Genomic DNA, 25,072 nt, shown 5'->3' on the forward strand with positions numbered 1-25,072 from the left:
GGCTAATTATGTTGCCAGCTAAATAACAGTGTAATAAAACGTGCTAATAGCATCTTTTATAGTCACAGTAAACTGGGAAGATTGAAAACTCTCAGGTGTATCCATGGAAACAGAATCCAGACCCGAATGCAGGGATAGAAGACAAGTGTGGTTTATTTAATATAATAACTAAACTAACAAGCACAAGAAAACACTAGGCATCAAACAAAGGCAACAAAGATACGAACACTAGATCCAGGCAAACAGAAAGCCAAAAAAACTGAGAAAATAAATGCAAAAACCAAAAAAGGACACAACAAACAGGTAACAAGTGACAAAAACACACCCAAGACAGCAGGTATAAATAGGACAGTTAATTAGTGAAACATGGTCTTAAGCATTCTGTGCAGAGGCAAAGGATCGGACGGGGCAAACACACGAGAACACAAAAGAAGCAAAAGCACATGACACAGAACATAAACAAACCCTGCTGGATCGCCCTCTGGTGTTCTAGCAGGGAATTGTCCAAGCCATCATTGACAGAAAACTACAGATAACATAGAGTTCAATTGGATATTTTAAGAAAGACGTGAACTGTATTGGATACAGCTGGTGCATTTATCACCTTTGTTTGTGTGCCAGACAAACACAGAAGAGGTTTTGTCATTAAATGTCCTGTTTACTGCCACCTTCCCCAGTCTTAAAGAACATTCAGAGAGCTAGCATGGGTGCAGTGCAGTACCTGCCGCAATGGGCGCTTATTGTAGTTCCCATATTTGAACACTAGGTGTAATAATTCCATGGAGCTGAATTTTCCAAAATCTCGAAAGGCAAACAAATCAATGGCTTTTGTACAAGAGTTATAACAGTATTTATATGGTAACAGTCTCTGTGTCTCCAAAGGTGGAATTATACATGGCATCCATTTCTATGCTTCTAACAGTCCACTATTTTGATCGGATAAGAGTTCTTATATTTAGTTATGAAGATGAAAAGGAAGATGGGAAGTCAATTTCATCTAAAGAACCTTTAAATAAAGTGTAGACATCGTTGTGAGTTAGCTGGCCAGCGAGATGATGTGCTAATAGTGAGATCTATTTTCTAATTAAGTTTTTTTATTCTGCCATATTGTGTGTAAAATGAAACTCTTACTCAACAGTGAATCCTTAGCATTAAAACTGTTGAATAAAAGCAATCTCACTCTCACTGTGCTGATGTTCTGTATCATATGATATTTCTTAATTGTATTAAAATACTGATGAATTCTGGATTCTGGTTGATTTTCTGTAATAATCCTGTTCTACTATAATAAACTAATAAGCTCTAATATGTCATTGTTTTGATTCGCTCTATTAATGTATACCATGACTTGTAATGATGCTCCACATAAACAGATTAAAAACATGTGTAAGTGTTATATAATATGGTGAATTCTTCTCATTTCTCATTTTAGAAGAAGACAGTCATCACTTCGTAATAGTAAAAGGTACAATGGTAAATTTTCCTAAGATTTCAGACATAAGATTTTAGACAGAGATCAAGAGTTTAGACAGAGTTTGTGGAGAACATTTGAAAATGTTTTTCTTGTATATTTAACTTATTCTTGTATATTTAACTTACAGGAGAGAAGAAGAGAGAAACGACTGTCTAATGATTATAGCAAGAGCTTGTCTTGTGAACATCCCGCTACATATCCCACAACATTAAACATAGCTGTAAATGAATCGAAAAATAAAATGTGTGATTGTTTAACAAGAGAAATTTGTAATTGAGGAGGATCTAACTAGAAACTATAAGGTAACTACTGTAGGTAAAAGGGATTGAAAATAAACACTGTATTTATAATGTTTGATATGGTTCAGCCCTTGAGGCCAGTGTTGTTGCTGTTCATGAAAGTAAATGACTTAAACGTGTAAAGAAATGTAGCATAGTTAAGAATAGTGACATGAATTAGCTGAAAATTAACTACGGGGTGTCTGAATTGTCATGAAGCTCACAGAATGACTGTAAATCTACATGTCCTTCTTTTGGTACATGTTCAGAATTTAGCTTTACACATTGAGCTCTTTGTAGATATGTAAAATACTTGCCCAACAGTTTCCTGTTCATTAAATTTGCAGCATTTGGCAGACACCCTTATCCAGAGCAACTTAAATTATCTATTTTTTATACAATTGAGGGTTAAGGGCCTTGCTCAAGGGCCCAACAATGGCAGCTTGGTGGACCTGGGATTGAACTTACAACCTACTGATTGGTAGCCCAACACCTTAACCACTAGGCTACCGTATGCCCACAAACCCTCTGTATTTATTTAAATGTTACAGTCAGTTTCTTTGCACTTCATTGGCGAAGACAAGCGGAGTGATGATTTTATGCCGTGTTTGTTCATGTTCATTAGCAGGTCTCTGATGCAGATCAGATTTGATCCTCTTGGTCAAGCGCTGTGAGCTCAGTATATATGTATTCTGTTCTGATTTTCACTGCAGCTAAGTACTTCAGTTTTCTTTTTCTGGCTCCTGTTCAAAAAGAAAAACAAAAATGGTAATGAAATGTGAAATTAGCTTGTTTTTGTGGTCGTGAAGCCATTTGTATAATGTTTGTTACCTTTGCTTGGTCCATCTTCACAGATTCCAGGTCCTGTGGAGGAGCAGAAATGAGCTTTTATTTTCACGAGCACAGTCATTTGAAAAGCAGCATGTGCTGAACACCAGGAGCTGAAAAAGTGTAATGTTGTACAAAAGAGACATTGGGGGATTCGAATGCAAGACGATTTACAAGAATTTGCATTTTCCAGAAAGTCATGTTTCTGATTTCCAAGTAAAATAAGAAAACAAGATCATTACACACACACACACACACTCTCTCTCTCTCTCTCTCTCTCTCTCTCTCTCTCTCTCTCTCTCTCTCTCTCTCTCTCTCTCTCTCTCTCTCTCTCTCTCTCTCTCTCTCTCTCTCCTTCTCTCTCTCTCTCTCTCTCTCTCTCTCTCTCTCTCTCTCTCTCTCTCTCTCTCTCTCTCTCCTTCTCTCTCTCTCTCTCTCTCTCTCCTTCTCTCTCTCTCTCTCTCTCTCTCTCTCTCTCTCTCTCACTCTCTCTCTATCTATCTCTCTCTCTCTCTCTCTCTCTCTCTCTCTCTCTCTCTCTCTCTCTCTCTCTCTCTCTCTCTCTCTCTCTCTCTCTCTCTCTCTCTTTCTCACTCTCACACTCTCTCTCTCTCTCTCTTTCTCTCTCTCTCTCACTCTCTTTCTCCCCCCTCTCTCCTCCCACCCTTCCTCTCTCCCTCCCTCCCCTCAGTGGACGTGCTCTAAGTTCTGCAGGTTAAGTTGATCTCTCACTTTTGTCTCTCTTTGAAAACGATCGGTTCTGTCAGTGCTCTGTTGCTACGGTAACTATTGCTTGAGGGTTTCCAAGGAAGCTTTTGTGTTACATGTCCTAGAGGCTAAAGAAAGAATTTCTGTCTACATGCACACACACACACACACACACACACGCACACACACACAAACACTCATAACGCCTACACTCCTAGCAACCCTTGGTGTAGAGGGTGACATATTCGATGTTAATTCATTAAGATGTGCTGTGGTTATTTAGCAACGTTAATAGGTCAATTCTAGGTGTATTCTTTTCCTGATAGGGATGTGCAGAGGATTTTTATTTTGTTATTGGTGTTTTTGTTATTAAAAATGTGCAAAGCATGTCTGTTGAGTCAGGGGAGAGAAAAATACAGGATATTCTGTTTAACCTGAAATCTTTTTGAGGTTTATATGACTAAAGGTATGTGGACACCTGACTTTCATATTCATAATATGTTGGATAATATGTCCAGACTATACTTTTCCAGCATGGCGATGCCTCCATGCACAGCACAGGATATAACTTTGGGTATAAACTAGAAAGTAAGATTGCTAGACAGTCTTCTCACTCACCCTCAGACCCTGACCCTCAATAACGCTCTTGGGGACACAAGAGTGGTCACGAATCCCTGTTGTCACACTCCAACATCATGTTATAGCAGGAAAGGAAAGCAACTCTGTTTAAATGCCACTTTTTTTGACAAGTCTACAAGTGTAAATGTGTGTGTTGGGTCAGGTGTTCACATGTGTGGTCATGTTTTCTGAATCTTTCAGAACCCAAACCCACTGTACTGTACAACTCAAGGTAACACTGCATTTTACTGGGTCAGTAGTTGTTGTAATGTAATGGATAAGGCTGTTGGGTTGATCAGAAGCTTGGAGGTTCAAGGCCCCTTAACCCTCTGTAATTCAGGAGTATCTGGAGTTTCCTCATCTACAGATACTTTAATATATACAGATACTTTTAATTTTATAGCCCTCATCTACAGATACTTTAATGCAGGTTTAAAGGAGCTCACAGCTTAAAAGCCCATTAGCATTAAATATGATAAGTACACCACTCAGAAACACAAAGTGGCTGATATAAATGTTCAAAGCTACTAAATGTGCTTGTTTTAAGCCTGGCATTTTTACGCATTTAAATTCATTCAGCCATAAACACATTATACAATTTACGACCAGGATTTCCATCTAAATAATTCCTGTACAGTAGATGATAGGATATGATATGATATGATATGATATGATATGATATGATATGATATAATCCTATCATTATACACCTCTTCATCCTGCATATAGAGTATCTTGCTGTGCATGCGTACACATTCACTGAATCACGAGATATGACTGTGCCGAGCTCTTTAGCTCACATGAGTCTTCCTCACTTTGTTCCTGTTCACGATTACAACATCATGTACATGTAGAGTATAACAGCAATGTACTGACACGATAAAAAGAAACATTTGAGGTAGGTTTCAGCCATTATCTCCTTACATTACATCATTTTGAGATACCCGGTTGTTTAGGTTTTCATTCATCCAGGACGCCCATCTCTTTCTCTGTCCAATGATAATTTGAGGTGTTTTATTTCTGTAGTACTTTTAACAATAGAGGCAACTTAACAGAAATCTTTATGTAGATTTAGTGAACAATAATAATGAACAAGCCAGAGGTAACAGTGACAAGGACAAACTCCCTGAGGTGACATGACGAAACCAAAGGGATCTTGTCTTTTGGGTTTATATATAAATATATACAATGGATCAGAGGATTGGGACTTGGTTTGACTCAAATATTAACGTTATTACGTTACAGTTCATGACAGGTGTTTTAAAGCAGGACTGAAACTGAAGAACTGCTTTTCCATTGTACATGTAGACAGAGTGCCATCCTGTGGACTGTGGAAGAATTAGGAAGAACTAACCTTCTGTATTTTGGGCTTCTGAGTCCAAATGAGTGCATTTTTATCAAACTAAATGACATGTACAAAATCTTTCATGAAATAATCAAAAGATTTATTCATTCATTCATTCATTCATTCATTCATTCATTCATTTTCTACCGCTTATCCGAACTACCTCTATCTCAGGCGTCATTGGGCATCAAGGCAGGATACACCCTGGATGGAGTGCCAACCCATCGCAGGGCACACACACACACACACTCTCATTCACTCACGCAATCACACACTACGGACAATTTTCCAGAGATGCCAATCAACCTACCATGCATGTCTTTGGACCAGGGGAAAGATTTAATTCATTAAATACACTTACACCTAAAAAAAGGAAGGGAATTTACTAAGATGGACAATCCATACAGGAAATTCTTAAAGTATTGACACCCTCGATACAATTAAGCAAATTTTTGGGTTAAAAAAAAGAAACCCCTGGTGGTTATTGTGTGAAATTGTGAAATATAGGATGCATGTAGATCGTTAGCTTCAATATAGCCCCCAAAACACATCCATATTTTACACCATGTATTTTTATCCCCATGCTCCTAAAAGGTGGAAATAAATTCCTGACTTCTGATGCTTTTACCTCATTGTTTTGATGAAATGCTTACCTTTTCCTGCTCAGGTATGGATTTGAATTTCAGGGTTTTATAGAAATCCTTCTTTGGCACTAAATGCAGCATGACCACATCACACACGACGGTTGCCTGAAAAATGTAAGCCATCGTGTCAAAGTCACGCACTGGTCCAATATCACATCCAGACTTCTGTCTTATTTCTCTCTCTTATTATCTCTGTTCAGTATCTTATCGCAGGAAGCCGAGTAACATCCACCTCACATAAAATATCTTTATAAACTACTAGAACATGCTTTTGATCATGTATTGCATGACATATTACAGCATATCAATCACTTTTAATGCACGTTGGCCCTGTTCATTCAGAGAAACACTACAATCTGCCTGCACTTAATAAGGAGCAGTTGAAATATGTCTGACGTTTGGTTTATAAACATTAGAAGGTGTAGATGATGTATGCAGTGTGATTAAAGACGGTCTCCGGTCAGGATGACTGTCTGTGAGACTTACCACTCCGAAGATTCCTACTCCTGACCCTATGGCTGTCAGCGTCGGGATGATGTCAAATTTACTTGCCTGAGAAGAAAAAAGAAGCCGTTTCACAATGACAATTATAGAATAACAATAGTGCAGAGTGCATGTGTGTGACAGAGTGCATGTGTGTGAGCTTACCTGGCCATATACGATGATCTCGATGTATATGCCAAACACCTTCATGAGTGTTCTCTTTTGGATTTTGTTCTCTGTGTAATATTTAGCCGTTCTGGAATATCAATAAATCTGGCTTGAACATTAAAACTCAACAATGTGTTAGGTTGTGACAGGAAAACTATCAACGACTGGGTGGTGTGATGCAACCCGATGTGAAAAAAGGTTACTGTCTGATTGATTTACTGTTGATTATTTACCTAATGTAAATGTCACAGATGTAAGTGCCACAGATCCACAGATGCCTAATACGACAGTGCTATATATTTCTTTATTATACTAAATATAATATTCATATAATATGTTTTTTTAAGTTACGTAGTATTATAAAGTCCAGACGTCCAGAAGCAACCAGCCAACTAAAAAGTGGCTAATCAAAAAAATAAAAATAACTCAACAGAATCAGAATCAGAAGTGTTGATGTCTATCTTGTTTATTTTACCCACCTGAAATTGTAGCCCACTGACGCTTGTGAACTGTTTCCATAGAGGCCTTGAAAGCTGTATATGGGTATGCATTTTTCAATACGAAGGTCCAGATTACACTGCCATTTGATCAGAATCCCTATTGATCCGCCCTGCCAGAGATTAGAACAGGTTAATGTTCAGGTTAATGTTTCCTTTCTTAATTCCTGATTTTAGTAGCTGTCACTATTTAAACATTTAAAATTTCTAGATATGTTGTAAACATATACAGTAGATAGAATTTTAAGCATCCAAGACATTAACATTATAACTTTAGCGGCTTTCTTTTTGAAGAAAGAAATCACAGTTTTCAGGGAATCTGAGCGAAAAAATCACATTGTATTTAAATATGTTTCTGTCCAAAAACTCATAGTTAAAATCGTATTAATGTTTCTCTTATTTATTTGTTTCTAATCATTTGGTTTGAATATGCTGCATAGTAATGTACGCTTGATTTGAAATATTATTAATATTATTATTCAAGATATTGAAGATATTTAGCAAGAATCCTGAATCTTGAATATCTGAATTATACTTAGATTTATCTAAAATTATATGGCAGAAAATACTTAAACTTGATCATTTTTATAAAATACATATAGTAGATTAAATATTAATAAAACTAAAATAATTAATTATATTTAACTGGATTGATATATGCATCACTGGCAAATATTGTAAGTTTTTTAACTGGAAAATACCAGAACAGATTCTGAACAAAGCCTATGTGCGTATATGAGACTTACCACTTGAGCTATCTCTGAGAACTTGAAGCCGGAGAGGCTGACGATGTCGCCGAGTTTGAAGATGGGACACAGTGGTTGCTTATCCGGGTCAAACAGGCAGGTTTTGAGGTAACTTGAAGTCACACTTTCCACTAGATTACTTCTGCAGAAAGCCAGAAGGAAAGTGGCAGAGTTAAACACCATACAGCTGTCACTGGGATTTTTACCTTTTAAATGAGTTTGATCTACAACTGATCCAGTACTTTGGCTTAGCCATGGTTAGTAATTATGTTTTGCATAATTACTAAGGTTTCAGGGACCTTGATTTAATCTTAAACTCAGGTTAATGGCTGTACAGAGTTTCTGTGCATGTTCTCCATTATGTCTCTATGAGTTTCTATTCTGTTCTCCAGTTTCCTCCCACTGACCCAAAAATATGCTGGTGGGTTAAATAGCTTCTCTGAATCAACTCTAGATCTGAATGTTGGTGAATGACAGTTTGCAGCGTCTATTTCAGATTCAGTTGTGCGGGTGTTGAGTTCAGGGCTCAGTGCAGGTCACTTTAGTTCTTCGACTCCATTCTTGACAACTTTGTCTTAATGGAGTTTGCGTTGTGCACAGGGGCATTGCCATGCTGGAGCAAGTTATGGGCAGTGGTGGCTAACCCAAAACAGTAAAGGCTTTGGGTTGTTTATTAGAGGCTCAGGATTAAAGCCCCAGGACTGCCAAGCTGCCACTGTTGGGCCCTTAAACAAGGCCCTTAACCCTCACTGCTCTAGGAGTGCCGTATCATGGCTGACCCTGTATCCCTGGGATATGCGAAGAAAGAATTTCACTGTGTTGTAATTTATAGGTGACAAATTAAAGGCTTATATTCAAGTTTAGACCTTTTAGTTCCAGTGAAGGGAAACTGTAAACTATGGACATTCTATCTGTAAGCTTTCATTTTTGTGGCAAAACTTTGGTGTCATCGTCAAATCAGGTGTCCACAAATGTATGGCCATTTAGTGTACACTCTGGATCCAACCTGACCATTTAAGAGTGCTTACTGTAGATAAATCAATGTTCATATTGCGTAGTCAAGTTTATGATGAAAATCCATTTTAATCCATTTCATTTACCTCACTACACCAAACCCAGGGAAGGAAATGGAGTTTTTGATGAAGAGTGTGAAATTCTCAGCTGCTGCCAAAAGTGGAGGACTTGGAAAGAGAGACAGAAAGAGAAAAACAAATGGAAAACTTAATGTAGTTGTATTCAGATTTGATCATTTATGTCCAAATGTTATGTCAATATTTATGCAGAGAAAGTTTGGTGTATTCAGAGTTGGGTTTCGCAGCTGTTTTAATACTTTTATCTGGGATCCTCAATAAGGTGATGCACATGAATTTACCTGCAGAATCTGCAGAGGCTTTTTCTATAGTGTCTAAATGACCAGTAGCAAGTACAATGAAAACGAATGTATGTATAAGGAATTGGACAGAAAATGGAAACTAAAGAACGAAATAGCAATTATTTTTGCCGTCAAATGTCAAAGATAACATCAAAATCAAGAGCAAATTAAAAATCTTATATAAATGATATTAGATAGAGAAGATGGCAAGCACTGACATAAACATCTTACAGAAGTCTAGTATCTTGCCAAGATAAACAGCAGTAGTTATAAACATCAGTCCAAGTTTAACTAAGACACTCCTTTTTGTTTCACACAGGCTCCAACCCACAAGCATTACTCTTACATAACGCTCTAAACTGTTGTTTAATCCATAGTTACGTGTGAAGTGAATCCCGATGTGAACAGTTTTGCCATCATATCCTCAACTCTGAATACAAGCAGGTTCTCAGAGTAACATAAGTCTCTATTAACACCAAGTGGAAAAGTCCTACTTTGGGATCACGCGGTCATCTTGTACAGGACACCAGCTTTGGATCTCACAAGATTTGTTTAAGCACTTCCCAGTCATGCGCCCTAGGAGAAAGTGAGTGCCATATCAACAAGAACATTCTGGAAATTCTGGCAGATTTGTACACCATAGAGTTCAGCTTTATGCTTGAGGAAGCAAGAAAAGTGTCATTAGTAATGCACACATGAACACGTGCGCCCTTTGGGTGGTTAGTATTGAAGAGAAAAGTGCATTAAGAAGGGAATGAGCTTCAAATATATCCACAATTGGTTATTTTTCAGAAAGAGTATCATCCTAACTCCTTTTTTCGGGGTCCTTCTTGCGTGTTTGTTAAAAAATTGGACACCCGTATCCATAGCTTGCCTAGCAACATGAATGAAACCGTTTAGACCAATATTTTCTCATTTTTAAGTCTAAAGAACGTTATTTTTATACACATGAGCATCAGCAGTAATCCCTATCTTTAAAGCTGTTAGATGTTACAATTTTTTTTCTTTGTTTATTTTTGAAATTTTCAGACCACTTTAGTACCACTGCTTGATTAAAATTTTTTTTTAATTATAATTTTTTGTTTTTGAGTTTTTATTTCCATTTTTACTTTAATTTCACTCAGTTTCGGTGAAGTGTGGTACTGCCACAAACCTCTCGCATTGCCTACTTCATCTTCAAAGGGCTGAATGGTCGCGTCTGTCTTGTAGCTCTCTGTAAAGCAAGATTGTTTTATTTACGAGTAAATCTTTTTTCCATTAGCTGACCGTGTCTAGATTATGCTCTATTCAGGGAGGTAGGGGATGAGGGTAAACACACATAAATACAGGTTACTGTACATACCTTATTAATATGAAATAGCATTTACTTACCGACTGTATTTTAGATCAATATTACTTGAGCAATATTAATTGCTCTGGGATTAATTTAAAATAAATAAATAAATAAATACTCGTCTGGCTAATATCTACGGAACCATAACGGCGGCTTTAACTGTGATCAAAGGATGAAGCCTCTGTAAGTTAGGCAACACTTTATAAAAACTTTAAATGAATAATCATGCACTAAAACCTGAATTGATACCTACTAATGATGAGGCATGTACTAATCCCAAACTACTGAAGACTAATTTTAACTACGATGTTAGTCTTCTAAATCCAAGTGTGAATAACGACAACTTCAACTACACCTTAGTACATGCTTGTTAGCTCATGTATTAATTAACACATAGGCTTAAGCTAAATCAAATATGAATTAAAGGTCCTTATTTTCAAATTGCTTATACGATTTGTCACATGCAGCTGCATTGGATGGGGTTGGATTATTTACATCATTTCCACTGATCCTGATTATCGAATGTAGAAACACGTACTAATAATAACCATCAGTCATTGCACTTTAACCTGTTACCAGATAGTATTATCAGTTAACTATTACAACTGTTCTGTAAGATTGATTTCTGTTATTAATAGTATTGATAGAGCATGATTGACTTAGCCTACATGTCAGTTCATACATTAACTAACACCGTGTACTTAAGGTGGATGTTTATGATTAGTTTGTGATTAGTACATGTCTTAAGTCATCATTAGTTCCAATTTAAGTAAGTATTAATCCAGGTATCAGTGTACGATTATTCATGTACTTTTATTATAAAGTGTTAGGGTGAGTCCAATATGCAGCTTTATGTAGTTTCATTTATATTTTTATTTTTATTTTGCAATATCTTTAGTTGTTCTGTTTCTCATTCTGTTTACGCTTCAGTTTGATCAACTGTTTTTAATTGCAGAGTGGTAATGAAAAGTGGTACATTAACTTTCCCATTTTTTCTTTCTTTTGTTTTTTTTTTTTTTCGTTGTTGTTATTTTAAAAAATCAAACCTTCAAGTGGTTATATAAAATCTAATAAGCCTGGATATTTCAATAGAATAATGTTTCTGGGGAAACAATGAATGTTATAACATAGGTAGATATTCAGAAAGTTTATCAGAATGTTTCTGGTTGTTATTTGAATAGAAAGATGTTGGTTAAAGATAAAGTTCTGGCTGTGAAGACACCTTTTGTAAATATGACATGTGTCCTTATGTAAATATGACAATGAGGATGAGTAATCTGTGGTAGAAATGCTTGCATACTTTACCACAAATGTGTCCAAACAATGAACCGAAGACATTTACATGATCGGTTTCAGATACGGAACAAAGAACCGTCATTTTCATGACACGTATTTTGATAGAAAACCTAAAACGGTCTAAAACGGTTCTCATATCATGGCACACTTTTGTCAGACAGTCAGAAGCATAAGCATATATACATAAAGCAAACTCATGCTGAAAGACAGAGGAAACCCAGAGGAAGTGAGTGCTAACACGATCTCTAACACGATCTGGATCTGCCCTCTGTGTCTGTATTCATGCAACATTCGAGCAGACATGATGAGAGAAATCCCTTAATTCACAACCAGTCTGAATGTATTTGTTTTCCAGTCTTCAATGTATTTGTATTGGCTTTCCAATGCAAAGTTAATGCTGGATTATCATGAATATATAGTATATAGATGATAATTGTCTAATGGAGCTAAGCATACTGGAGGCAGAGAAACTAAACATCTTTTCAACTTTCAACTTCATCATTGTAAACTTTGTTTTTTTTTGTTTCAGAAATGACAATGATTGTTGATGTTGCAGCCATATAGATGATGACATACGTGCTTTTTGTGTTAAAATGTCTTTTGCTGTGTCTCTGATATCTTGTTGTATATATATGAAACCATTATATATATGGATTGTTATAACCAGTGATGGCTGGTTGTGATAGAATGGAAGGCTAAAATATAATATAATCTATTCACAAGCAGGCCATTTTAATAGAAACACCCGTACACCTGCTCGTTCATGTAGTCATCTAATCAGCTAATTGGGTGTATACTGTACAATAAAGCATTAATGATCTTATCAGTTATCTTAAAGGGGAACAGTGTCATCCCATTGACTTGTGCCATGGTTACTGGTGCCAGACAGGTTGGTTTAAGGTTTGAGATGCTGATCTGGCATTTTCACACAGTGCATTCTCTACATTTTACACAGAATGGTGCAAAAAACCCATCCATTGAAGAGCAGTTCTACAGATGGAAAGACATTGATTAGAAGAGAACCAGATAACTCCAGGTCGGAATCTGAGGCTACACTGGGCTCCGACATGGGACAGATGAAGATATGAAAATATTAGCTAGTGTTTTTTAAAATCTTGAACATTGCAGTTCAAGCTCTTGACTTGTATCAGCAGAGCCGGAGATCTTAACTGCATGGATTAATAAAGTTCACAGTATCGAACTCAACATTGAGAATATTAGGATTGAGCAATGAATTATATCACATGGTCTCATCGAGGGCATAATAATAATGACCTGCAGGCAAGCTGAAAGCCTGTAACGCTTTAAATATTTACTTAAAATAAACTAAAATAAACTTCTGTCTAAAATTGTAGTTTGTACTGTGCATAATGTCTGCATTTTAATTTCTCCACTAAAGGTTGTTAAATCACATAAAAAAACTTAGAAAATATATAGAATATATTCTGATGTAGATGCCTAAAAATGTAATATTATACTGATGTCTTTTTATCTTTTTTCGTCCATTTATACCAGCCTTCACTGATTATAACACAGCTTTATATTAGAAAGGAATTATGACCTTTACATGATTTGGATTAACACACTCTTTCATAATAGTTTTAGTTGCTTTGCCACCATGCTTTCTTTTTATTTATTTATTTCTGGAACATGCAGATTTCTCCCAAATGGACTCCGGAGTCTCGGTCTGAGTTTTACCATTTCCTGTACGTTTATATTCGCCCTTCTTGCAATCTGCATCCACAGTGCAGTTGTTAGATCCATCCGGCAGCTGAAACACAGACACATTACTACTATTACAGGGACCTCATACACAATGTGAGGGTTCATGTGAGTGTGCATGTGTTCGTGTGAAGGGGTGGAGCTGAAATCTGAAGCTGTCGATCGATTTGAGTACCATGGCATTACATTACTATTCAAATGGGCTTCAGAAATAATTTTGCATTGTTGAATAGACTGATGCAAATATAACATCCAAATGAACATCTTTGTATACGGGTGTTCTTACAATATTAGTACTGTGTTCATCATTGATAAGGGATAAGAGATGTTTTATTCCTTAAGAATGCTGTCTGCTCAGTTTAGTTGCATTTCGTTATTCTATCATTGTAAACATATCTGATTTCTACGAATTTCTCTTGTTTAAATGTTTATTTTCATAAATGTCATTGTGAAATAATCAAACTCATAATAATAAAACTAATGTTAGTCCATGGATCAGTCAGAACAGGATGAAATCTGTGCTTAGATTTCTGAGGAACTTGCTGATTCATTGCATGGATGCTGTTCAAGACGTGTCCTGGTGTCTCCCGTAACATTTGCCTAACATCTAATGCAGACCAGCATGAGAGAGCAACTTCCTCATCATGGCACACGATGCCTTCAGTGTCTCTTGTCAACAGCTAACCCTTAACTTCATATGTCTTCATATCTCATGATCTTTTACACTGGTCACATATTCAGTCTGATTTACCAAAGAATTCTCTGATCGGATATGACGATTTAATGAGTTTTTATTGATTGTAAATTGAGAAAAGTTATAGCCATTAATCCTGCCCACACAGCCCATATACAGTATCTAGCAAAAGTATTGACCCTCTTGAACCTTTTCACATTTTCTTGTCTGGAATGGAAATGGACTTACTTTGGAATATATGAAATCTATACAATATAGCCATAATATTGACATGTGTGTGTGTGTGTGTGTGTGTGTGTGTGTGTGTGTGTGTGTGTGTGTGTGTGTGTGTGTGTGTGTGTGTGTAGGCAACTATATCATAAATATATATAAATAGTAGTCATTGATACATTGATAATACTATTTGATTACTTGCCTAGTAAGCAAATAGTATTATAACTATTTGAATAATGTCTATGTGTGTACAAAAGTGTGTGAAGGCGTCACGTTATTTAACACACAGTAATTAATAAACAGCAGACCGGAGAGCTGTCAAAAGAAATAAAAATTGAAAGAATATGATGAAACTGCAACTATGAACTAAGTCGATTTCTGTTCCAGGTCATAACATTGCAAAATGTGGAAGGGGGGGGAATACTTTTGACTTATTAATTATATATCCTATATTAGTGTATTGGTGAGAGAGATGTTTACGTGCAGAGAGGACAAATAACCATGGAAATGGACAGATACTTAAATAAGGAGGGGATATGAAGATAGGCATATATATATATATATATATATATATATATATATATATATATATATATATATATATATATATATATATATATATATAGAGAGAGAGAGAGAGAGAGAGAGAGAGAGAGAGAGAGAGAGATGTTTTGTTTCCATACCTCCGGGCATTTGCCCTGTGACTGGCCCACAGTCATGATGAAATTTGTCATCACAACAAAAGATGAGACGCCCTTTTAATAGATAAGAAAAAATACACCATCAGTCTAAGATGGAATAGGAAACATATATCATGAAAACCACACAAATCTTCAGTGCTAATTTAGGTGCTATTTGAAGACAGGCAGTTATTCAGCTGTTCAGACATCTAGGGGAAGTCGATTTCACCATCTAGGTGCCGGAAAAGTCAAAAAAAAAGAAAAGTCTTAAAGCAAAACTTTGTACCCTGAGAGATTGTTGGCCCGGTCGAGCAGTGCTAGCAAGTGTCATGAATGTCAACCTGATGTGGGAGGACTTTTACTGTCATCTCCAAAACTAGCACGCAAGGTACTCGTCCCTGGTGTTCATGCTGTATGTGTATAGTATATGTGAACCGAGGCACATAAATAACTGGCTCTAGACCCATTTAGGGCCTGAAGTGTACAAGTGGCATGAATTTGGTTCTTGCTCCAACAGGTCACCTGAGAGTAATCTAATCTGTGTCATCTTCAATTCGCTTGCTTTTAATTTTCATTTTCCATGAATCTATTTTGCACAGCTAATTATATTGTACCTTATTTTATAAAATAAATAAATAATAGTAATTATATAAAAATGATAATAATAATAATTAAAATTTTAATTAAGGGTGTGATGGAGGTTATGGAGCAGGGAATCAGCAGCATTCTGCATAAATAATGTATTCTTAAATAGCATGTAGATAATCAGTAAAAGTTTGTGTTCCTTTCTTTATATCTAAATGGCACGTTTGGATCCTATAAATAAATTATGAAAAAAGTTTTATAACCACATCTTTGTTTGTTCATCTGTGACATTTTGTGGTGAGATTTTTTTTTCCTTCTCATTTGTGTTTGTTAAATATGAGTCTTTATTTTATTTACTAATCGTGGCACGCATGTCTTTGGATCTGAGTATCGGCACCTGCGTCATGTTTCAGTCTATAGACACGCATGATAACTATACAGGTTGAGTTTGTTTTTCAAATTCACAAAGCAAACCTTCTCTTTTCTTTTACTTCACATCCTTTTAAAGTGCATTGTTCGCCAGGCATTATTACTTTGGGCAGAGTATAAAATTACTATTATTCTAATTATTCTAATTATTATTATTATTATTATTATTATTATTATTATTATTACAATAAAAGAATTGGATGTTTTACCACTCACCTGATCAGGGTACACATAATCGGCTACGTCCCAAAGCCTCTCCTCTCCGTTTGTTTCAGTGTAAGCTAATCCTTTCATCTTAGTGAAAACGGAGCTTATAGCCATGTCTTGGATCTGGTAGCCTTTCTCATAGATAAACACCCATCTACAATTAGGACCAAGAAATTAAGACCTTATTAACCTTGGCTTTTTCATAATAGGAGTTCACTTCAATAGCATTTAATTGAACTTGCTCTTCTAAATAGTCCCACAGGTGCACAGCCTAAGAGAATGCATTGAGATCCATTCTCAAAATACAAAGCAGACGAATAACTTATACGGATAACAAGGGACATTGTGTGCAAGAGACCTAACAATACGAGACGATACACATGATGATACACACGATGTTGGAAACAGTGTAGATTCACAGTGTACATATGCATAAAGAAATAATATTAATAATAAAAAATAACCGAAATAGAACTGAAATTAACTTAATTGATTATCTTGATTTAATTACATAGAAATCTACGGTTCAGGGTTACTGTTATTGTCAGAGTATGAGTACAGAGACAATGAAGCATCTAGCCATTAGTGCAAAAAGCAGATAGGTTTCATCAAATAAACAGTTTGTGGTGCAATAAGTTAAGAAAACGGTGTACGAGTAAAAGTAAACAATATCATGTGTACCAATGATGCAAATGGAAATGAAGTTAACTGGAATAAAAAAAGAATAATGGTGCAATAAATTGACAAAATAGTATACAGATGGAGGTAAACAACATGATGCATGCAATATGATACGGTGGGTACAAAGTGAATACGCCATATTTATCCCAGAATCACAGATCAGTCCCCGAACATCACATTACCGTTTCACGTAGTTGTTTTGCATCAGGCACTCAGCACTCATACCATCTGTGATCTGTAGGATTGCAAGTAGCAATGATGTGTTTAGTGTAGATTCACTTATTCACATGCTCACTGCTTTACTGCAGGTATTTGTCATTAATACACTTGTATTAATGACAAATACCTGCAGTAAAGCAGTGAGCATGTGAATAAGTGAATAAGGTGAGACATGCATGAGTCTTTCTGCACCGCAGCACAGACGTCTATAGTGTTTTTCCTGATCGGAGACACATAGGCAGTCTCTGGTATGGATGGGAGTTGTCCTTGGTACATGTCACTCTGTGCAAATTCACTTTTGGTAAATGTCCATGATGTTGGGCAACTGTGTTTCAGTAAGGTATTAGCCAGCTAACTACCTGATGTAATGCCTACTGGTCACACACTGTGTAGCAGTTAATAGAAGTTTGTCATGATCACAGAAACAACATGAGCTCCTCATTTTTGACAAGAAGACAGAAGGTTTTGAGATTCCAGGCAAGCTTAGATGCAGACACCTAGAAAAATGAAAGTAAAAATAATCTCTATCCTTTCTGAGACCTTTCTAAATGTTTGTGGCCTGAGTAGGATGTGTGTAGTATCTGGGGACGTTTCCAAAAGAAAATGTCCAACTGAAACCGTGTTTGCATAAAGCACCACATAAACTGACATCTCTGTTCCAAGCAGTCCCAAGACCGGCAGTAAACAACGCAAACAGAGGAATGAACAGAAACAGAAAGATACACTTGCCTGCCATTGATATAGATATATCAATGCACTAGAAATGCATAGATACAGTATATCAATGCACTCAATCCACAATGAGTAATCATGCTTTGTGTATAGAAGATCAAGGCCAGGAGAAATCCATGCTCTAGCTTACATCAGGAGCTCCACCACAATCTGTCTTTGTATCTATTTACAGCTTATTATCTGTTCAATCTCCATAATGTTTTTGCGTCCTGTTACATCTCAACCTCAGAGGAATTTAATTTAACCTCCTGTTTTTCTATGAGTGTTTGTTTTTCGGGCTGCACCTGAAATGGCTAAGGCTGAGGCTTGAAATAGTATAATGTGCACATTTTACACGTCTTTATCTACACTTTCTAGCTGAACATATTGTGAGATTTATTTTGTGGGGTTATTTTGCCTATGGAGGGTTTTTGTGTTATTGGGATTTGGCACGCTGACGTATGAGTCGTTGTACATGCAGGTCCAGTATGCGAAGAAAGGTGTGTAAGAAGTAACATGGTAGCATTGCAGTAGCATGGATCTCAGTTATGGTGCAATGCATCTTTCAGTGAAATAAAACACGGGGCTTTGCCTCTAAAGCTTCTTTGCCAGTAACCATGTGACTTATGACTTTCCATTTTAATGCATACTTAGACTTAGATGTTATTTTTAGACCTTGTAATTATGAACCTGTGTGTATCTGTGTGTCATGCATGTATTCTAAACTCTGCAGATAAATGAACGTAAACATTACCTTTAATAGAATTGTTTATCATCCGGACGTTAGCTTTAGGCTCTGGGTGAAACCGTGCATTTATAATATGTTAAAAGATCTCTGAGTAAGTCTGAAGTCCCCAGAAAACTACATCAAACTGTCAGAATTTAAAAACACGAATGCAATCAATTAGAAATATTCTTGAATGCAGCAAACACATGAGTTCATATTTTAAAAAATAAGCTTTTTTCTTAACCAGGAGATCTGATGACTTTAGGTCAATATTCAATTCATATTCATTGAAACTAATAGCAAATGAGTGTGAGATTGCGTTTGAAGTATTTACACCTGTTGTTGAAATGAGAAACCCTGAAATGAGATTTCTTTCAGTAAAGAAACATAGTTACAGTGCTACGTTTTTAGCTTTCTTATTAAGAATTACCTACGTGCACATTTTGTAATTTGCTTAGTCCGTGGCCTTGAGTTTATTGCTCCATTTTTTTGTTTTGTTTGTCCCATATCAATGATTTTGGCCACAAACCAATTAAACGTTTATGCTGTATTAAAACCTTTATTGTACCAATGTGTGTTTAAGCCAATTAATGAAAGACAATATTTATTCTAATAATTATCCTAGGTGTTGATCATGTGCCGATCATGCCCCAGGATTCAATATAAATCATTGCTTTATTTCCAATTTGGAATGAAGTTTTCGGATGGAAACACCACGTCTAATCCATCATTGGCAGTTTTCAGTTAAAACCAAGACCTGGAAATGGCTTTAGGCAATATTGATTTTGTCAGGCATGTCCCAAATCCTCTATGCTCTTTCTTTGTTTTTCAATTTGTAAACATTTTCATAGCAGTCATGTTTGCACAGATGCACACAGGTTTGTGTCAATAATGAACACTAAGAACCAAGATACAGGTTATGTCAGTGCAGCCCAGGTCTCAGCTGTTAATGTAATCCAAGAGCCATGCATGCAGTGTGTGGGATTGAAAGCTTGCATTATATCTCTTCTGCAGTGTGTGTGTGTGTGTGTGTGTGTGTGTGTGTGTGTGTGTGTGTGTGTGTGTGTGTGTGTGTGTGTGTGTGTGTGTGTGTGTGTGTGTGTGTGTGTTATGCAGTAAAAGCTCTACCTGTGTGAGATCAGACATGGGCTCATGCTGTCTATGATGCACTTCTATAATGATAAGATGTAATAATAAGATACAGATGGAGATGTCACTTAACTGTGTGTGTGAGTGTGTGTGTGTGTGTGTGTGTGTGTGTGTGTGTGTGTGTGTGTGTGTGTGTGTGTGTGTGTGTGTTATGCAGTAAAAGCTCTACCTGTGTGAGATCAGACATGGGCTCATGCTGTCTATGATGCACTTCTATAATGATAAGATGTAATAATAAGATACAGATGGAGATGTCACTTAACTGTGTGTGTGAGTGTGTGTGTGTGTGTGTTGTGTGTGTGTGTGTTGTGTGTGTGTGTGTGTGTGTGTGTGTGTGTGTGTGTGTGTGTGTGTGTGTGTACAGTACACTATTGCAAGGCACAGCTAATACCTACCAATTTAACTAAGTGATAATCCTTTTTCCCAGACGAAAAGAACAGATACACATAAACTTTCTTCTTTCTTATGCTTCTTTTTTTTAAGGTTTTTTAAATTAAGAAATTGCATCAGAAGTGACAAAAACATCTACACATCCACAGGCATTTTTGTCAAGCCAATTAAAGTCCTTTTATTTCTGCTACATCTCACTCTGTCTGCCTCTCTATCAGTACCCTTCACACACTCATGTGCTTATGAACGACTGCTGAAGATAAACACCGATGATTAACAGTACAGCAGGACTTTCTTTTTTTTTTTTTTCTTTTTTTTTTTTTTTACACAGATTTGGATATTTCTCTGAATATATTAATTTTTTCAGGAAAAAAGTCTACATGCCTTTCTCACATTTCAGGATTTAATGTGAAATACAGACAAACGCAATTACACACAATCTCTAACTTGATAACAAAGATGACCCTAGAGGAAGTGCATCATTGTACATGGAGAAATGAAGACTGTGATAATCTCTTATGTTCTAGAAAGCTTTAGTGGGGCTTGGATGAAGAGCACGCTACAATCTGAATTTGCACAGAGGAAAATGAGTTGTTGACATGCTCCTGTTATACACTTGGGAGTCAGATTAAAGTGACATTAAGAGCAGTTTAGGGAGAAGGATCACAGCAAATGAGTCCAATGATCTTAATGATTTCCTTATCCTATAATGAAATATTCCTATCCTGGTGGGAGTGGTCTCTCACGGGATGACTCCGCCCACACCCACCGAATGGTTTCAAGAGTGAAAAACGTTTGTAAATCATATGCGTCTTCTTTTCTAATCACTATGTCTTAACCCAAGTAACAAGTAAGAACACTATTTATCTGTCCACTTGTAGCACAACACTAAAGTGCATTAAAGCTGTTGTGGTGTAGTGATTTTTTTCCCTTAAATTTGTCATCCACACATGTTATATTTTGTTTATACTTTAAATCCATAACCAGCCAAAAGCAGGGTGCACACACACACACACACACACACACACACAGTCTACAGACAGTTTTGAAATCAGGATGCAGCACATGTGTTTGGACTGGGGTAGGAATCCCCTGAGGTACACGGTGAACATATAAACTCTAAACACACAGAATCAACCCCCATCCCCTGAGATATGGGTCAGGCGTGCTAACCACTAACCACCAATATGCCCACCCCAGTCCCCATAAACTATACAAGAAAATAAAATACAGATACTTTTTACAAAGCTATGTGGTAAATAAGCTTTTAAATTCGCCCTGTCATACAACACCAAAAGGGTGGCCTAGGAAAGAATAACAGTGCAGTGTCACTTCCTGTAATATCTAACAATGTTAGAGATACTTTTATATGGGCTCTTGGTCTATGACTCCATATGCACAGCATTTTAAGCTGCTTTGTGTTCATAGGTTTGTGCACAGGTTTGTTCACCGCTAAGTCTGTAGTGAAGACCAGGATTAGCTGAGATCAAATTAAGACCAAGGCTTAAGGAGATCAAAGTCATGTCATGTCATAAGAAAGGTTTTGAGGCCAATCTAGCTGGGTTCAGCTGGGTTTGAGAAGAATGAGTTACTGTTTGTTAAACTTTTTGCATGCTGAAAGATAACCTGAACAAGACGTTATTTCATTCATTCATTCATCTTCTACCACTTATCCGAACTACCTCGGGTCACGGGGAGCCTGTGCCTATCTCAGGTGTCATTGGGCATCAAGGCAGGATACACCCTGAACAGAGTGCCAAACCATCGCAGGGCACACACACTCTCATTCACTCACACACTCACACACTACGGACAATTTTCCAGAGATGCCAATCAACCTACTATGCATGTCTTTGGACCGGGGGAGGAAACCGGAGTACCCGGAGGAAACCCCCGAAGCACGGGGAGAACATGCAAACTCCCAAGACGTTATTTGGTGAGACCAAAAAGTAAAAGTACAATTTTACAAAGTTTAAGACAAGTCTATTCACCTTTGTCTTTAATTCAGACCTCAATGTTTCAGTAGGGTTTAAATCTGGATACAATACAAACATTCAACATATTTACTTATTATCTCATTGTGTTTAAAGTTTCATTTGTGCTTCAAGACTAAACACCGGTTAGAGGCAAGCAGTTATAGAGCCGCTTTTATAATCAGTCATTCTTCATAAAAGCCCCTGAACCACCAGGCACAAAACGACCCCATCATGTCACAGAACAACCAGCAGATTTTACTCCTTCTATCCGGTGCTATCACTTATATGCATTCCGTTTCAGCAACAACCCATAACACAAACCCATACACCACATTCAAGTTATAACTCATCCCTGAAGTCATTGTTTATGTATTTTCTTGTCGAGGAATCTGAACAATCCCACGTACTTAGAAAATGCACTGTTTCTTAAACCAAATCATCATTCAAACTTTGAGTTATTTTATCAGTCCTTTATGCCTCAGGATGTTATAACTGGTTTATTGCATTGCCCTCATTTGTCATGACACATTCTTGACACACATCCCCTCCATACAGGCTGAGACATGTCCAGTTATGTATCTACACTCTGTAGTACACTCTAAAGCATTTGAAAGGATTCTGGGGAAACAAACCTCCAAGCTCTTACCCGATAATGTAAGCCAGCACCCCCAGCTGGAGGATTCTGCAGGCGATGCCCACCCTCGGGTTTCTCACCAGCACCTGCCGGGGAGTCTCATACTCAAAGAAGAAGTCTGCAAGAGCTTCTTTGATAATGTTCCTCATTTTTGCAGGATGTCTGAAAGTCAGAAGATTAAACTCTACCGTGCAAGACTCTTCTCTCAGCTCTCAGAGAGAGAGTGAGTGTGAATGAGAAAGTGCAGAGGCATTGTGCAGATCTCTCTCTCTCTCTCTCTCTCTCTCTCTCTCTCTCTCTCTCTCTCACTTCCCCTCCTCCGTTCTTCTAAAGACTTCCTCTTGCTACATTAAACATAATTTCATTCTGTAAACACACTGAGTACCGACGGACGGAGGAGGTTATCTCTTCGACTATTTGACAACCATATAATTAAAAGACATCCGTTTGTGACACTACGTTACACCACCGTACCTTCTCCTGAATAAAAACACCTCATCTTTTCAAGGTTTGCCAACTTTAGGGTGCACAACTACCGAATTTCTGAGCCACGTATCCTCTTATTGTCTGTTGTGTATCTTGACCCCTGCCATGTTCTCTGCCTATTCTTATGTTTGTTCTTTGATTGTGTTTTGACTCACTCTGTAATGACACATTGTGAAAAAGTAATCTATGTATTTTATTATTAAAGGATTTATGAAAACGTGTGATTCAACTGTGGAATATTATTCTACGTATAATACAATTGCAGTTCCAAACGTCTCAATCTTGACGTCCCAAAGAGTTATTAGCTGTGCACTATGTACTCTACTGTCTAGTGTGTGAATTTTAGGGGTGTCGTAATGTCTCAGATAGAACACTATCAGTTTCTTATTAACTGGGCATATAAGCCATTTCCCAGTTGATGGTCAATAAAGTCCAAAGCACTTGATTTTGTTAAAAAATAAATCACACAATGTGGGCTAATTAAAAAGACATTAGTAAGAAGTCTTGTCCACTAGAGTGATGTCGGCCATGTTGTAGCTTCACCCCTCTTCCAATTTGTAAGCAGAGGTGAGTGGTGAGACGGACTCTTTAAAATAGACTCTTTAAAATAGACTCTTTAACATAGACTCTTTAAGATAGACCCTTTAAGATAGACCCTTTAAGATAGACTCTTTAAGATAGACTCTGTAAGATAGACTCTTTAAGATAGACTCTTTAAGATAGACTCTGTAAGATATGGTGAACCTGTTGTACATATATAGTAGCTTACAATATTAAACTTCTGTTTGTTGTCATTTTCATTTATTTAGATTTATACAGGGGGGCACGGTGGCTTAGTGGTTAGCTCGTTCGCCTCACACCTCCAGGGTCAGGGTTCGATTCCCGCCTCTGTCTTGTGTGTGTGGAGATTGCATGTTCTCCCCGTGCCTCGGGGGTTTCCTCCGGGTACTCCAGTTTCCTCCCCTGGTCCAAAGACATGCATGGTAGGTTGATTGGCATCTCTGGAAAAATTGTCCGTAGTGTGTGATTGCGTGAGTGAATGAGAGTGTGTGTGTGTGCCCTGCAATGGGTTGGCACTCCGTCCAGGGTGTATCCTGCCTTGATGCCCAATGATGCCTGAGATAGGCACAGGCTCCCCGTGACCCGAGGTAGTTCGGATAAGCGGTAGAAAATGATTGATTGATTGATAGATTTATACAGACATAAACGTACGAACGCAACGATTTGCATTGTTTATGATTCAGCAACAAAATTATTTCAAATATTCAGAGAATGGAATTGAATCAAAATTTTGAAACCAATATTGTGAATCAAATCGGGACGGAAGTGTATCGCTTAATAGAACCTCCAGCACATGGATACAGCAAATAATAATCACATCTGTCAGACCTGCAAGCATTTCGATTTCAAGACGTTTACACTGTTTTATGAATCATTCTCTCACATGACATCACTTCAAATATCTAAATATATGTGTGTATTGTTTGAAACAATCACAGTACACTACTCTAGCTTTACAGTAGTCTTATAAATGCATCATGTATACTTTATTAATATTAATTCCACAAATGCAAAAGATTATTTAAATGGAGAAGCACACATAAGTCTACATATGACACCATCATTCAAATGCTTTTCACAATATCACCACAAACACACACACACACACACACACACACACACACACGCACAAAAGCAGACCTCAGTCCTTATCGTTAGAAAACCAAGCAAATGGAAGGAATGTGACTGCTATCTGAGTTAGCATCTGTCTTAACTTAT

The 25,072-nt window shown here is 37.1% G+C and overlaps 1 protein-coding gene across 2 annotated transcripts; it reads right to left on the minus strand.

Annotated features, from left to right (window-relative positions):
- Positions 1-135: 135 nt before the first annotated feature.
- Positions 136-23,079, minus strand: p2rx1 (purinergic receptor P2X, ligand-gated ion channel, 1). 2 transcript variants are annotated; one of them, XM_060863552.1, is made up of 14 exons: positions 22,820-23,079; positions 16,330-16,474; positions 15,103-15,174; positions 13,489-13,561; positions 10,315-10,374; positions 9,656-9,737; positions 8,890-8,970; positions 7,790-7,931; positions 7,026-7,156; positions 6,544-6,634; positions 6,382-6,447; positions 5,905-6,000; positions 2,584-2,616; positions 136-2,495 (listed from the first exon to the last, which is right to left on the minus strand). In XM_060863552.1, exons 1-14 carry the CDS (start codon positions 22,954-22,956, stop codon positions 2,475-2,477), a joined length of 1,230 nt encoding a protein of 409 aa, XP_060719535.1. In that variant the 5' UTR covers positions 22,957-23,079; the 3' UTR covers positions 136-2,474. The 2 variants fall into 2 exon arrangements, with proteins under 2 accessions (XP_060719535.1, XP_060719536.1); XM_060863553.1 differs by lacking the exon at positions 10,315-10,374 and having other exon boundaries at positions 22,820-23,076.
- Between the last annotated feature and the right edge of the window lie 1,993 nt (positions 23,080-25,072).

The sequence above is a fragment of the Tachysurus vachellii genome, chromosome 26 (genome assembly GCF_030014155.1).
Source record: "Tachysurus vachellii isolate PV-2020 chromosome 26, HZAU_Pvac_v1, whole genome shotgun sequence".
Classification (NCBI taxonomy): domain Eukaryota; kingdom Metazoa; phylum Chordata; class Actinopteri; order Siluriformes; family Bagridae; genus Tachysurus; species Tachysurus vachellii.